The sequence below is a fragment of the Chrysemys picta genome, chromosome 8, assembly GCF_011386835.1.
Source record: "Chrysemys picta bellii isolate R12L10 chromosome 8, ASM1138683v2, whole genome shotgun sequence".
Taxonomy (NCBI): Eukaryota; Metazoa; Chordata; order Testudines; family Emydidae; genus Chrysemys; species Chrysemys picta.
The window spans coordinates 5,193,698-5,209,929 of NC_088798.1; the positions used below are offsets into that span (position 1 = coordinate 5,193,698).

The 16,232-nt window shown below is 47.8% G+C and overlaps 1 protein-coding gene across 2 annotated transcripts in view; it reads right to left on the reverse strand.

Annotated features, from left to right (window-relative positions):
* LOC101934035 (fatty-acid amide hydrolase 1-like) overlaps window positions 1-10,445 on the reverse strand; it is a 28,311-nt gene extending 17,866 nt beyond the window's left edge. Inside the window, exons 1-7 of one of the 2 annotated variants that reach the window (XM_065553767.1) lie at window positions 10,220-10,445; window positions 7,376-7,489; window positions 5,393-5,536; window positions 3,992-4,125; window positions 3,275-3,481; window positions 1,850-1,890; window positions 387-511 (exon numbers count right to left, since the gene is read on the reverse strand). In XM_065553767.1, coding sequence (XP_065409839.1) covers window positions 387-511; window positions 1,850-1,890; window positions 3,275-3,481; window positions 3,992-4,125; window positions 5,393-5,536; window positions 7,376-7,489; window positions 10,220-10,393 — 939 coding nt within the window. In that variant the 5' untranslated portion in view covers window positions 10,394-10,445. The remainder of the gene's footprint in view (window positions 1-386; window positions 512-1,849; window positions 1,891-3,274; window positions 3,482-3,991; window positions 4,126-5,392; window positions 5,537-7,375; window positions 7,490-10,219) is intronic. The other variant, XM_005311746.4, reaches the window with a different exon arrangement.
* Window positions 10,446-16,232: the final 5,787 nt, after the last annotated feature.

The following is a 16,232-nucleotide window of genomic DNA, read 5'->3' on the forward strand; positions in this document are numbered from 1 at the left end:
GGCGAGGTCTCAGCACCAAAGGCTTATGCGAAGATGGATATAGTTCATGCACGTTCGGATATGAGTTAAAGTTCATATAACGGATGGTCTTGCAGGTAAAGCCAGAGACCTGCAGAACCTGGGTCTCCTCTGACTCGGCCATTGATTGTACTGCATGCCCCAAGCAAGTCACTCCCCTGCTGCATGCCTCAGTTTCCCCACTGGTAAAATGGAGATTATGCTATATTAACCTCAGGAGGGAAGGGAGTTGGGGAGATTGAATTTGTTAAAAGTGCTTTGAGATCCCCCAGCAGAATGCAAGTGACTGTTATTGTTCTATTTTCAAAGGTAAAGGATAATGAGCTGTCCATCAGTGGGATGCTCTTGGAAACTGTCTGGTTCTTTACCTCCTCGTTGAAGGGCACCGGCAGCACGGTGGGGTCCAGGTGGAACATGTCGTCACACAGGAGCGCTCTCATGCACAGAGCCAGGCTGTCCACGTCCCTCGCCATTGGCCCTACCCCTACTAGAGCTGGAACAAAAAAAGAGAGAACGTTCATGCAGTCAAACATATGGACCTTGTGGGCATTTTCAGGGGGCATAGCTTACATAGGAATTGCCATACAGAATTAGATTGGGGTCCTCCTACTCCAGGATCCTGCCTCTGACAGTGGCCAGTACCAGCTGCAGCTGAGGAACGTGCTAGAAATCCTGCAGCAGGTGAAGATGGGATAATCTGTCCCCAGGGAATGTTTCTGCCTGACCCCAACAATCAGAGGTTGACTTGTGCCCTGAAGCATGAGGGTTCATATCCCTGCCAGAACTCTTTCCCACTCCTTCAATTCTTACTATAGCAACTCTGGATGTTCTCATTCGCCGTATAAATGTAGAAGTCATCCAGGTATCTCTGATACTTATTTAATTTCTAATCAAAAAAATTGCCAAACTGTTGAGTTTTGTTGTTGGGTTTCTTTTACGGCTTAACAAGAACCCCCACAGCTCTATCACAAGTGGCGACGGCCTGCGCTGGAAAAGAGGCAGGGAACTCTGAAGAATTCCAGGAAGAGTTGGTCCAAGCTCCGGCCTGCTGCCAAATCTCTTGCTATGCCTCCGCACTCCAGTGAGAGGCGCAACACTCCACAGTTCAGACCTGGAACAGGACATGCAAACTGGTGCCTAATAAGACAGCTAAGGGATTTTGGAAAGGGAAGCGCCAGCAATCTCAGGAAACCTTCAGATGTTTTTATGGCTGGCCCTTGTGACTAGATTAGGAATCGGGATCTGTCCTTCAGTAAGAATGGACACCAGATAGACCAGGCTGTGGCTGAAAACTCAGGGTTTTCATTTGGCCTTTACCAGAACAACCCATGAAAAAAGAACATCAAAGCACCCTTTATCCAGAATCATGGGTCAGGTGCTCCCTTCAGCACCAAAGTGCAGAATGCAAAATAGAAGAGTCCAAGCAGAAGTACATCTTCACCAGCCACTTGTCCTGCATGCAAGATGCTCTATCTAGGCATTTATCAATCCCGCATAACCATACTATCCCAGGGTCTACAGCTTTCTGTTACCTTCCACACCCCACCTCCCATGCAAGAGCAGCAGATTATGTGCCTCTGGCTGCGTTAACGGGCAGGCCACCAAGTTCACGTGTCTAGCAAGCCCAACCTCTTGACCTGAATACAACCTCCCAGCTCATCTCCAGAGAACATCTCAGGGTGGGGTTCTCTCACTCTGGCTAGGTTCTTCTCTTGAGCCCCTAAAGGGACACTACATCGCTTCGCAGATCCCCAACCATGTGGATCTCGTTTAAGAGGAGCCAAAACCCAAGAAAGAAAGATTCCCCAATAATCAAAAGATAAAATCCTACCTGATTTCTGCCCAGGAATACTGGAGAGCACTCCTTTCTTGCTGTGGGGAGAATATAAAGACAGACAACGGAGAAGATTTGTTTTAAGATCGTGGGTGATATTAAGCAACGTGGAGAACCAGCAGAGATTCTCAGCCACCTTCCTGTGAATTGCTCTTCCTTGATATGAGCTGGACCCCAACAGCACTTGAAAACAACTAGGAGTTCCTGAGATAAAAGGAATCGGGTCTATTCTGGAAGGATCTGCTTGCTTTCTTCCCGCTTCCACTTGGTCGTGAATGCTGAAGCCAAGCTTATGGAAGATTCCATTCGCTCACGACCACGGTCATGACCTTCCAAAGCATTCACACTTTGGGCTGAAGCTTCGCGGAGTTAAGTCTCTGCCCAAAGGAGAATTTGCATGTGGACAAACCCGGACACAGAAAACCTGGGTTCTAGTTCTGCCACTGGTCTGCTGGGCGACCTGGGGCAAGTCACTCTCTGTGCCTCAGCTTCCCCATCTCTAAAATGGGGATAACGATACTGCGCTTCAGGAAAGTGCTTGGAATCTACTGATGAAAGAGAGTTAGGTAGTGTTAATTAGGTAGCCCTCTCCCACTAAAATGAGAGAGGAGTACCTAATGCCCTTCAGTGACTTTGGACTCCCAGCCTCTCTCTTTATGGGAGGGCTACACGTGGCGGGGGAGGGACTGCGCTGTAAGAGTGATTCTCATGGGTTTTGCTTTTGCGATGAAAGGAGGCGTTTGTGGAGTTGTGAAAAACTTGTCTGTCAAATGCCAACATAGAATTGTAGAAATGTCGGGGTGGAAGGGAACTCGAGAGGCCATCCAGCCCACCCCGCTGCACCAAGGAAGGACTAAGTAACACAGCCCAACCCTGACAGGTGTTCGTCCAACCTGCTCTTAAAAACCGCCACTGATGGGGATTCCACAACCTCCGTTGGTAGCTCGTTCCGGAGCTTGTCATTAGAAAGTTTTTCCTAATATCTAACCTAAAGCTTCCTTGCTGCAGATGAAACCTTCTTGTCCTGCCTTCAGTGGACATGGAGAAGAAGTGATCACCGTCCTCATTATAACAGCCCTTAACGTATTTGAAGACTGTTATCATGACCCCCGCACAGTCATCTCGTCTCAAGACTAAACATGTCCCGTTTTTGTAACCTTTCCACGTAGGTCAGGTTTCTAAACCTTTTCTCAGATTTGCATGATCATTGCGCATGGTTGAAGAGGTGCCCACTCAACATGCTGGCACGGTGAAGTTGTTACACGGTGTCATATACTTTAGACACATGGGCAACATCCCGGTCCCACTGAAGTCAATGGCAAAACACCCACTGACGTCAGTGGGTCAGGATTTCCACCCCGGAACGGTTTTAATTGAAGGATGAGTTACTACGAGGCAGCAAGACCCAGCGATACACAGTACCTCAGTCTGCCCCCAGTGGCTTTGAGCGAACAAATCCCACAGAAGGCAGCTGGAATACGGAGGCTTCCTCCTACGTCCGTCCCAATGCCCAGGATGGATCCGCCGCTGCTAATCAACGCCCCTTCTCCTCCGGAGGAGCCGCCAGGCGTTTTGGTGTGGTCCAGAGGGTTCACTGTCTGGCCAAAGATTAAATTACTGCAGTCGTAGCTAAAGGGGATCAGAAGAGAAAGGACATCGGGTACACATAGGGCTCACTTAAAACCTGATCCAACGTCCATTGAAGTCAATGGCAGTCTGTCCATCAACTTCAATGGGCTTTGCATCAGGCCTTATAGTGTAATGTGTAGTCATTTGTTACAGTAGATTTTCCTCCCCCCTCCTCCTTAGCTAAATACACTGTAATTAACATGATCTTTTCTAGTTACGTTTATAAATAAGTGGAGGGGGGGGAGAGGGGAAATAATATTAAATTTTTTAAAAGCCCACTTATTTGTAGAAATTTAAATTAATTCTATTTTGAACCGCTCTAAAACCGGCAGAAAACGTAGGGGGAAACTGGGAGAGGGAATCATTAGATTTTGCCCCCCTGCACCATTTTTCATTCAAATTAGAAACGCTGTCAATGTTTTTTCATTGACATTTCAACCAACTCTAGTGACGTATAAACACGCTACGGCAACGAAAATGGGTCAGCTCCCATAAAGGGATTCCAGTTACCTTAACAGGGACTGGGGAACGTTGGTCTTCACAAATGGAAGCGCCCCCCGTCTCTTTAACACTTGCACCAGCACGCAGTCCTCAGCAGCCGGCTGATTGAGACGCTTCGCAAACCCCAGGGTGGAATCGTGGCCCTGAGGGGGAAAAAAAAAAAAAAAATCGAAGGAAAAGAGACGGTAGATTCAAACTTCCAAATGGAGGATTGCAATTTTCTCAGGATTAAGCAGCAGTGTTTGGCACAGTTTACTTTATGAAGCTACGTGTGTGTGTGTATGTCTGCATGAATAACAGTGTGCGTGTTCATGTGTACACACACACACACACACACACACACACACTTACTTTAGAAGAACATTTCAAACTGGCTTGGGGAGACCCATGGCCATGCAGAATGATGCCTGACTGAAGCCCCCAAACAAATACAAAGAGGGGGAGGAGGGGTTAACAGGAGAGTATCAGGTCACAAGGAGCGATACTAGCATCACCTCATAGCTAAACCTGGAAGGATTCGATTTTTAAACTGGTAAATTTCAGTTATGTTGATTTCACTGTACACACACAAAACTAGGGGAAAAAAATTCCAACAATAATTGAAATGTATAGATAGGCAAAGTAAAAACAAAAAAACAAAAGCAACGCGGTTTGAGAACGTAAGAGTTTGATTTAAGGATATTTGCTTTGTATATTTTGACACGTGATGTTGACAATTTGTGTTTTAAGGCTTATAAAGCTTTAACTTTTTGAATCTCAACAGCTGCTATCATTAATGGCTGTCTGAACCCCACATTGTCTGATCCCCCCATAATTTCCTGCAACTATGAAAACTGTATTTGATAAAAATAAAAAAAAATGCTTTAAAAAAAAAATCAACAAACACTGATATTATCCATCAAAATGATAAAAAAAACCACCTGAATTCTGCCAAGCCTACTCACAGCTAAATACATTCCTAATATTAGGTTTCAGAGTAGCAGCCGTGTTAGTCTGTATCCGCAAAAAGAACAGGAGTACTTGTGGCACCTTAGAGACTAACAAATATGCTCTAATAAATTTGTTAGTCTCTAAGGTGCCACAAGTACTCCTGTTCTTATTCCTAATATTGTTTTCCCATGTAAGCAATTCACAGGGCTGGGCTGCAATTGTTCCTGAGAGGGAGGTGTCCGTGAAATGATTTCTCTATTAAGAGGTTGCCTACACTGTGGAAATGTTTGCGAGCACCTGTCTTAACCCATCCAGCCATTAATTGACAGAATATGCCTGACCCAGAGTCTGCTACTGACATTACAAATCATGAAGATATAAACAGCTGAAGATAAGCGAATAAGGAAGTGTTTTGCTCACAACTTTCCATTAGGCTTATAATCCTGCAGCTCTCAAGCAATTAGCAGAGGTGTGCTGTACCTGACAGTTAATGGAGTCCTTTATACTGACTGGGACCCCATACAGCAAGTCCTTCTTCTCCTGCCTTTTCACTTGTCGAAGCTGGGATTCAGACTCCTGGAGGTAATCAGTCACACAGTTGATTTCCTTGGTCACTTGCAGGGCCTTTGGAAAGCAGACAAAGCCAGTGAGGGAGACAGTCACTCCAGAGAGAACCCCACAACCAGGCTGTGTTCTGAAGCTGCCGACATCAGAGCAGAAAGTAGTTCTGACCATTCTTTTCCCCACTCAGGCAGCTTTGTCTGAGGACAATTATTTCTGGGTGTGTGCAAAATGAGCATTAGGGAAAGACACCAAGCCACAACCTCAGATGGGGATGGTGGATTAATGAACTGACGGGAGAACCCCTCAATTAGATGGGGTTCTTCCATCAATTCACCTCCCCAAGAGGTGGTAGCTAGGTTGATGTCAGAATTCTTCTGTCAACCTAGCACAGTCTACATGGTGACTTAGGTCGGCTTACCTAAGTCCCTCCAGGGTGTTGATTTTTCACACCCCTGTGCCATGTAGATGGGCCACTCTAATTTTCTAGTGCAGACCAGCTTTTACACTGATGTATTCCAGAGGGGTTACCCTCATCGACCCCAGCTGAGGACCCGGTACAGTGAACAGTGTTTCAACTTATTTGGAGATATTTCTGTGATTATATTTTAAAAATAACGTGTTGGTCATTAACTATTTTTTTTTAAATAAAGTCAATTCTAAGTACATGTCAAAGTTTACCAGTCATGATTAAGGATATGATTCCGTGATTTTAGCAGACCTTCCGTGGTTCATTGTTTATTGTCCGTGTCCTGCCCGTGAATTTTAATAAAAGACCTTGTGCCAAAATCTTAACCTTAGACACGGTGACGGAGGACAATGAAAAGCTTGTTGCTTTATTTGCCCATAAAAATAAGTTGGTCAAATGGACGTATTGATTTTTGGAAGGCAGAAACTACCATGCCCGAATCCACCTAGGCAGATGGAGTGACAGCGTGGGGCCTCGTTGATTTCACTGCCACACAAGCATCAACCCATATAAGTCCCTTTGTGCAACTGGGGCTTTATTGTTTGTTATTTCCCTTAACCCGAGTTGCAGAATACTCCACAGCGGTTTTCCTAGCTTGGGGAAGTGCAGGACTTTGTTAGCAAATCCGGCTTTTTCAGAGTCAGGTCGTGACGTGGTTAAGGATACACACTTTAAGGAATGTTAGCTTGCTTCATAAACTCTTTTAGGACACAGATGGTCTTTTCATTGAAATGCGTGTACAGCACAATGTGACACTGATCAGAGCCTAGACACTACCCCAATAATAGCTTTTCTTTGTAGTCATCTCGAATTCTGAGGAATTCTGAGCATCCCCTTTGTTTCGCTGTGAATTGTTTGGAAAGGCTTGAGCCTTCGGCCCCAACCACATATTAATAAATAAAATAAAATAATTAATGGAGATATCCCATCTCCTAGAACTGGAAGGGACCTTGAAAGGTCATTGAATCCAGCCCCCTACCTTCACTAACAGGACCAAGTACTGATTTTGCCCCAGATCCTTAAGTAGCCCCTTCAAGGATTGAACTCTCAACCCTGGGTTTAGTATGCCAGTGTGCAAACCACTGAGCTATCCCTCCCCCCCAAAAAAACATTTTGTGGCACATGGATATACAAGTATTAAGCTGATCACAGAATATCAGGGTTGGAAGGGACCTGAGGAGGTCATCTAGTCCAACCCCCTACTCAAAGTAGGACCAATCCCCAGACAGATTTTTGCCCCAGATCCCTAAATGGTTCCCTGCAGGACTGAACTCACAACCTGGGGTTTAGCAAACCAATGCTTAAACCACTGAGCTATCCCTCCCCCCTTCTGAGGGCACTGAGCAAGGCTCTCTTTTCAGACCTCCAAGCCCAAAATCACACACAGTTTGATTAGCAGCAAGCCTTGGAAATACATCACATGCGTTCCTCACCTTGTCTATGTAGGTATAGAAGACCCAGTCTGGAGAAAGAGAACCGTCCCGGAGTTTCTCGGAGAGCTCCACCAAGGAGAGAGAGAGGATGGAGTCCGCATCTACATCAGGATTCTGAGGGAGGAATTACACATGGAATCCATACACGTCTATACTTGTGAAGCCCTGGGGAATGTTACTGAGCTCTCAAATGGCTACTGCAATCTGCCCCAGAGATGGATTTATTTTGGCAACAGGTGAGGCAATCCCTGTGTATAACCTGTGTTAAATAAACCCCCCCCAGATCCTTAAAAGTGCATAGTTAAGGCTGCAGAACAGCGATGACTCTCTGGTTGTCATACGCTCATAACCTTACAAAACCAGCCGCCTCTGGACTGACTTTCCCCATGCTTGCTGTCTGCCTAAAGGACTTTTTAAAAGTTCAAACAAAATCATTTCTTCTGGTTTTTGGATGATGGAAGGGGCAAAACCAGCACCATTTCCTGCCCTGTATTAAAAAAATAATAATTCTAAAACCACTTTTTTTTAAGTCTTGCTACAGCGAAAAAGGACCAAACAGTGAATCTTGACACTGAGAGAGACCCCAGTTCTGCCATTTGGTGTCGGGGGACGCCATGTGGTGTAAGGGTCAAATGGCAGGATTGGGGCCATGCTCCTTGGATGGGGCAGAACAAGTGTAAAAAACAGAAAAGTAACAGCTGACTCAAAGGTCACATCTGGGGTAGCTCTGGGGAGGTCAGAGAGCTAAACGGCCCCCAGGCCTCTCTCAAAGACCAGGAGAAACTCTCAGGCACGATGGAAAAAAGCAAATAAAAACAGAAGTGCCCTTAGGCCCTTTCATCTCAACAGACCTGCTTTTATTTCAGTCCAGACCTTCCCGCTTTCCCCAGCCCCTCCTTTAACTTTCCAGCCTCCTCCAGAAACAAACTCGGGGTCAATCCTGCAGGCAGCTGAGCGCCTCTGACCCTGACCCAGCCAAGCACTTGAAACATGTCCTCGCAACCTCAACGTTCAGTAGTCTCAGCTGAAGCCGCTAGTTTAATAACACGCCTGAGTGCAAAACTGGACCAGGGACAAAGTACAGAACGCAGCAGCCTGCAGGAGTGAGCATTTGGCTCCAACACTGACGCCTGTAGGTTAATTTACAAACATACACAAGAGTGGTTATGGGAGCAGGGTACGAGGTATCTCTGGAACTCGTCCACGCTTCCCTTCTCTAGGTTCAGAGATTCCCCGGTGGCACAAGTTACAGAGTAGAACCTTGTTCATCTCACAATGAGAACTGGCTTTGAAGCAACCCCCCCGGAGCTGAACACACCAGAACTGCATTTGGGTCCATGTGCAATGAAACCCCCTCTTTTCCCTTGCCATATATCACTAGCACTGAAATCTGAATCGATCCAAATCTCATTTCTCTAACTACATGCTGCAGCCCGAATATTATCCAGGTAATAAGGAGACGTAACTCTTACACAGCACTCTTCATCAGTAGATCTCAGAGAGCTTTACAAAGGAGGGTAGAATATTTATCGCCATTTTACAGATGGGGAAACTGAGGCACACCGGCACAGCAACTCGTCCACGGTCCTCCAGCAGGCTAGGTCTCTTGACTCCCCACCCATAGCTCTATCTAGTAGACCGCACTGCCTTCCTAAACAGCAGGGGCCTACTACACCTGATGAACTATATGCCTTTATTTCTGACTCTATTCATCCTGGTGAAATATACTAGTGAGACTCTAGCACTGGTGCTTTCACATCACAGAGTTAAAGTGGGCAGAGGTGATGCAAGATGTGGCTACAATTGGGATGCAACCTTTGAGACTTCAGGCATTTAAAAGAACCTGAAGAAATCTGCTCTCTCCAGTTTTATGCTACCACGTGATGCAACAGATTACTCTGTGCATGTGGGTTGCTCACCAACCAAACTAATCACTGATTAGCCTTGTGATTAAACTATGGCCAGCGTGGGCAAACAAACAGGGACTGGACAGAGGAGCCAAATTCCAGGACATTATGCCTGCAAGGTGATCCAGCCTCTCCTTTCTTGCTTTGCGTCTTGCTGGTGCAGGGGGAATTGAAACACACATTGGCCACAGCTCATTATGAACAAAGCACAATATGAACAAAGACACAATGCTGGAAAGCCAGAGAGTTGGCGGTTAATGTTCAATTCACTCTTAGTGCATTGCCCATACCCCCCGCATCTGGAAAAGTCCCATAGAACTCAGCAGAGAATCCGTTCCCCTGCGGTAGAGTTCTCTATGGAACAAGTTCCACAGGGGCTTGGGATCATCTCCACTAAACCCTATTAGGGGGGTGGGCAAACCACATGCAGCTCTTTCACACTTAAAGTGCAGCTGACAGAGCCCCCCCCCTCCCCAATTCTCCACCTACCAGCCTGGGGCAGGGGGGAACTCGGAACTTCAGCCCTACGGGAGGCACCTGCCAGGGCTTGGGGCTTGATCAGGAACAGGGCTGAAGCCCCAAGCCCCAGCGGGCGCCCTCCCCACAGGGCTGACACCCCCCCCCGGCGCGCCCAGCTCTGGAACTTCTGAAGATTATCGTGTGCGGCTCAGAGGGTCTCTAACTTTGCCCTATTGCCTTGCGACAGGGCCCTGGGGGGGGGGGGGGTCTCTCTTTCGGACAGTCGCTACCACCCATCCCTGCCCCGCCGCCCGGCGGCAGCTAAGCACCGCGATCTCTGAATGTCCGCCGGCCGCACGCAGCAGGCACCGGGGCATCTCCAGCGCGGCTGGGGAAGGCGCCTGGAGCCCGGGGGTCCGGCCCGGCGGAGTCAAGCCTGGAACTCAGCCCGGAGCAGCAGCAGCATCGGGGCGCCCACCTGCTCCCGAAACCGCGCGGCGGCCTTTTCCATCCGCCCCAGCGCCAGCTGCCGCCGCCGGCCAGCCTCGGCCAGCTCCCGGCGGAGCCCGCTCCTCCCGCGCCAGCGCAGCAGCAGGGCGGCCGCGGCCGCGCCGCACAGCAGGGCGGAGATCGCCGAGGCGCCGGCTCCCATCGCGGCGGGCGAGTGAGCGGCTCCCGCAGCGCTCCGGAGCGCCAGGCGCAGCTGGGCGGGCGCCGCTCCGCCACGTCAGGCGTAGCCCAGCCCCGCGTGTGAACGCCCCGGCTGGAAAACCAGGGCTGGATTCCCGACCGGTCGGTGCCGGGGTGTCCCCGGGGCAGACAGCGAGACGGGCTGTAACTGCTTGGCCTGAAAAACGTGTCACTTCAGCGGTGGGCAGGAAAGCAGTACAAATAGCCAGGCGTCCTTGTGGCACCTTAGGGACTAACAAATGTATCTGGGCAGAAGCTTTCTGGGCTAATCATAGACTATCAGGGGTGGAAGGGACCTCAGGAGATAATAAATAAATGGAGATATCCCATCTCCTAGAGCTAGAAGGGACCTTGAAAGGTCATTGAGTCGAGCCCCCTGCCTTCACTAGCAGGACCAACTACTGATTTTTGCCCCATATCCTTAAGTGGCCCCTCAAGGATTGAACTCATAACCCTAGGTTTAGCAGGCTAATGCTCAAACCACTGAGCTATCCCTCCCCATCTAGTCCAACTCCCTGCTCAACGCAGGACCAATCCCCAACTAAATCATCCCAGCCAGGGCTTTGTCAAGCCTGACCTTAACCCCCCCCCCCCCCCTCCCAAAAAGATGAGATGTATGAAGTGAAAAATACAGGAGTAGGTAGAAATACATGAAAGGCTGGGGGTTGCTTTACCAAGTGTTAGGTCAGTCTAATGAGATAAATCAATTAACAGCAGGATACCAAGGGAGGAGAAATAACTTTTGATGTGGTAAGAGAGTGGCCCATGAAAGACAGTTGACAAGAAGGTATGAGTAACAGTAGGGAGAAATGAGTATTGGGGAAATTAAGTTTAGGTTTTGTAATGACCCAACCACTCCCAGGCTTTATTCACACCTAATCTGATGGAATCTAGTTTGCAAATTAATTCCAGTTCGGCAGCTTCACATTGGAGTCTGTTTTTCAAGTGTTTTGTTGTTGAAGAATTGCCACGTTGAGGTCTGTTATTGGGTCACCTGGGAGATTGAAGTGTTCTCCGACTGGTTTTTGAATGTTATGATTCCTGATGTCTGATTTGTGTCGATTTATTCTTTTGTGTAGAGACTGTCCGGTTTGGCCAATGTACATGGCAGAGGGGCATTGCTGGCACATGATGGCATATATCAAGTGTATGTGTGTGTGTGTGTGTCCTTGTGCAATGCAGCCCCCGAGGGAAGGATGGGGTGTTTCCTCTGACAACTACCTCTGGCCTCTCTGGAGCTGAGCAAAACGCTGCTGACAAGCCCAGGTTGCACCAAGCGCCCGGAATTTCCAGGGAGTCCCACACTTTGATCCCCCTCAAAATGATCTTAAATTGGAAAGAGGCAGGGATTTCTCTACACCCCCTTGAATTTCCCCACCCCCCACCCCAGTTTTGTGAACTAGTTATGTGTAGTGTTGCCAATTTAATGCTTGAATTTTGAATTGAAACATTAATACATATTTTAAAAGCATATAAAGTATATGATAATATAGATGTATCTGAAAAGGTATAACAGATTTGAAAGTATGAACATAGACCAGCTTCCTTATACAGCGGTTGTTTTTGTTGACATTCATAGTGCATTCATTTCAGTGACGTTGGCCAACCTAAGAATTTCAAACGATGATTTGTAAGCAAAATCTAAATGAGCTCTCCCTGACAGCTAGTGATGGGCTGGGGAAGGCTTCAGGACCAGATTGTATTTCCATTCACACCTAATCTACCTAGGTACCCAGCAAACAGAGCGGTGTTGCCCAAGTGATAGATTTTGGCTGGGGTTGGGTTACAAATCATTTGAATATGGCGGCGGGGGAGAGGGGTAATGAAATGTTGTTATTCTTATTGTGTGAGTAAAGGGCAGTAGAACTGTACTTAGCCTGTGCTGATTGAGGGATCAAGAGCGAGGGTGGGGACAGGTGTTTTGCTTAATGGTCTGCTTGAGTCAGAGGTACTATTTGACCTGCCCCTCTCCCCTGTTTAAAGACAGAGCTGATTAAGCTCCATAGAGAGTCTTTTGTTTTGTGAAGTGACCACTGCAGCTGAAATCACGGCTAATCAGATCTAAGTGCTGAGACCTGCTGTGGGACAGTGGTTCTGTGGAAGAGACGGCCCAGTCTGCACTAACAGTGAGGTTCCCCCACTGTGAAACCAACCAAACCCTATTAAGCAACAGAGGGTCCTGTGGCACCTTTAAGACTAACAGATGTATGGGAGCATAAGCTTTCGTGGGTGAACTAACCTCGTCACCGCCAGACTGATTCCTGCCTGCATATTTATACCTGCCTCTGGAAATTTCCATGACATGCATCTGACGAAGTGGGCATTCACCCACGAAAGCTTATGCTTCAATACATCTGTTAGTCTTAAAGGTGCCACAGGACTCTCTGTTGCTTTTAACAGATCCAGACTAACACGGCTACCCCTCTGATACTTGAAACCCTATTAAGTTGCTGGTAATTTACATAGCTGGGAACACAGAAGCAGGGCCGGCTCCAGGCACCAGCTGACCAAGCACGTGCTTGGGGCGGCACCTTAGAAGGGGCGGCCAATGTTGGGGTGACGGGGGGCGCTCGCGGTAGGTTTTTTTGTTTTTGTTCGGTGGGGCGGCGCTCGAGGGGCTTTTTTGTTTGTTTGTTTGTTTGGGCCGGGCAGCGCGGGGGGTGTTTCGGCGCGGCGCTGGGGGGAGCGGGGGATTCGGCGGCGCGGCCCGGAGCTCCGGGGGTTTGGGTGGTGCGGCGAGGCACGGTGCTTGGGGGGGAGGCGCTCCGGGGGTTTGGCCGGCCCGGCGAGGCGCTCGGGGGGGATGGGGGTTTGGGCGGCCCGGCGTGGTACTCGGGGGGGGGGGGAGAGGGTTGGGTGGCCTGGCGAGGCGCTCCGGGGGGGTTTGGGTGGCCTGGTGAGGCACGGCACTTGGGAATTTGGGCGGCCCGGCGAGGCGCTCGGGGGGGAGACGGGGGTTTGGGCGGCCCGGCGCAGCTCTCGGGGGGGGGGGGTGGCTCAGTGCAGCGCTCGGGGGGGGGGGGGGGGCGAGGGTTTGGCCGGCGCAGCGCTCTGGGGGTTTGGGTGGCTCGGCGAGGCGCTGCGGGGGGGGGGGGGGGTTTCGGCGGCCCAGCGCGGCGCTCGGGGGGGTTTGAGGCGGCAAAAAAGTTAGAGCCGGCCCTGCACAGAAGCTACAGTTTTATTTGTATTGCAGCTCTCTGGCCATATTAGAAATCAGAACAAAACAAATGTAAGGTGAGGGTTTTGTGCTTGACAATTTTGATAGCAACTATTTTAATCTTCAAATACTCGTTCACAATGGGTGTTAGTAGGCTAATAAGATGAAGACTACCTGTGGCTGTTAGAGGTTTAAAAGTAGAGCTAGTTGAAATTTTTCCGATGAAATAAAATTTATCATGAAAATTGTCTGCTTTTGCCTGAAAATTCTAATATTTTGTCAAAAAAAGTATCTATTCTGGATGAAATTTCACCAAAACATCAATTTTTTAGTGGAACATTTTGACAAAAATGAAAAATAATTAACTGTGGGGCGGGGGAGACGATTTTCCATCCAGCTCAGTTTAAAATCCCTAGATTTTTAAAGGTTGTCAAATTTTAAAGGGGGGAACACCCAAACTGGAAATTGAAGCTGTTGAAAGAGAGATACTAACACAACATTTTTGAGTAATGAGTTCCTACAATTCTGGCTAAGTCTGAACTTCCATTTTTTCCTCCCATTCCATTGGCTTTGTCTGTAATGGTTGAACACTGGATACACACCACTGTTAGCCAAATAAATAAGTTCAAAGCAGTGTTTTAAGCAGGATGTTGCCTTGTATATGGGCCTTGTCCGTGGTGGATTTAGATCCTTGCTGGAATAAACTTGCTCCTGACGATAGACTGATGGCTTATTCTTAGCAATTTAAAACCAGCAGCCTTTCCTCATTAACACACCCCGCTCCTTTCATCCTGGCGCTGAATCACTGATCTCGCATGCGTCTGATGAAGGGGGTATTCACCTACGAAAGCTTATGCTCCAATACGTCTGTTGGTCTATAAGGTGCCACAGGACTCTTTGTCACCGATTGTAGAACCAATGTGAATGAAATTGTTTTTAAGTTATCCACTGTACCATTGTAACTTCTGTTACTACATTGTAACTTTCATTACACTTGCCATTTTGCCTACATTGTAACTTCTGTGCCATATTGTAATTCAAACCCCATTTTCAAACGCTTACTCCATTTTGTAAGGGCTTGCTGCAACCTTCATTTTTGCAAACCCTGCTGTAATTTTATTAGTCTAGTTAAGATGTGTGAATGAGGGATGTATGGGTGATAGAATCAACCTCCAGCACCAGCCCGTCCTAATGAGATAAAGTTCAAATACCAATGGCTGAAGAACTAGACAACAGCCCTAACTCAAGCAAGAAGCATCCACCTTAAAAAGAAACAACAGAAGGAAGATCAAAGCCAGGTCCCAGGCTGACAGTCACGCCTGCAATTGACGGGTGATCAAGTCAAACCCAGAGGCGGCGTGACACAGCGAGACCTAGAGACTTTGAATCCAAAAACTCCTATAAAAAAGGAAGGGTAAGATGAGAGACTTTGGGTAACGTTCTGCTATCAACATCAAGGAGCATCGGTGCGCGCCCGACAGAGACCCGGCTCCCCCTCGTGCTCAGCTCTCCTGGCCAGTTAGCTGTCACGAGATACGATCCCAAGCTGCGAACTCAAACTACACTCAGGACTGGTAACTATCCAGCAGCTGCAGAACATTTTGGTGTGTGTGTGTGTGTGTGTGTGTGTGTGACTGTATGTGTATAAGCATTGAGGTATTTGTTAATAGTTACAGATTAATAATAAATGTGGCATCTTTGCCTTGACCCCTAAAACGATCCTGTATAAGTTTGTGGGACAACATTATTGGTGGAGAATGCAAAAGGGGGAGCAAGCATAGAATCCACAGTTATTATAAAACTGGTGTGCACACCGCCAGCTTTAGCAAGCCTGGCACTATAGGAAAAAGAGCGTAAACTTTCAGTTGATTAACCAAACTCTGAAGGATATAGGAGTTTAGGTTTAAATTGTGTTTCTCACTCTGATCCGGGGAAGGATCTAACCAAACTCTGAAGGATATAGGAGTTTAGGTTTCAATTGTGTTGCAGAGGTACATACACCCTCAGCCGTAGGAAGGCTGAGCTAAAGAGGAGAACTTAGTGTTTCTCACTCTGATCCGGGGAAGGATCTAATCCGGGGAAGGATTTGTATAATTGGTGTATGAACCCTCAGTGGTAGCAGACAGAGTAATACAGAGGGAGACTTGGTGTCTCTTCCTCTGGCCCAGAAAGGGTTAAGTTGTTCCTTCAGGAGTTAAAAAGGGAAAATTGCTATTTGTAAGTCACTCCTTTAGGAATTGGAGGTTATAGTATTCTGATATTTATCAGCTTGGTTTCCTGTGTTGTACTTGGCTATGGCACACTTGTTAGGGAAAATGTTTAGGAAGACACAGTCTAAAAACATCTTTAGAGAAAAACAGGGAACGCTGTCTTTTGTCCAAGAGCCCACACCCTTTAAACAAGTACTACAGAGGTTTGGACACAGCCCGTGGACTGAAGGGGGGCTGGGAGATGTGTGTACTATTTCAGATTTGGAGGATAGGCTGGCAAGGTATATAATTCTGTACAAGCCTACTCCAACTAAAAGGGATTCAGCAGCAATCTGGCTTTTGTGGGACGCATGCAGGGATTTATACTCCCGCCTGGCATCCTGCCAGGAGGAGAATGCCTCCCTGCATGAAAAACTCACTCATATGGAAAAAAA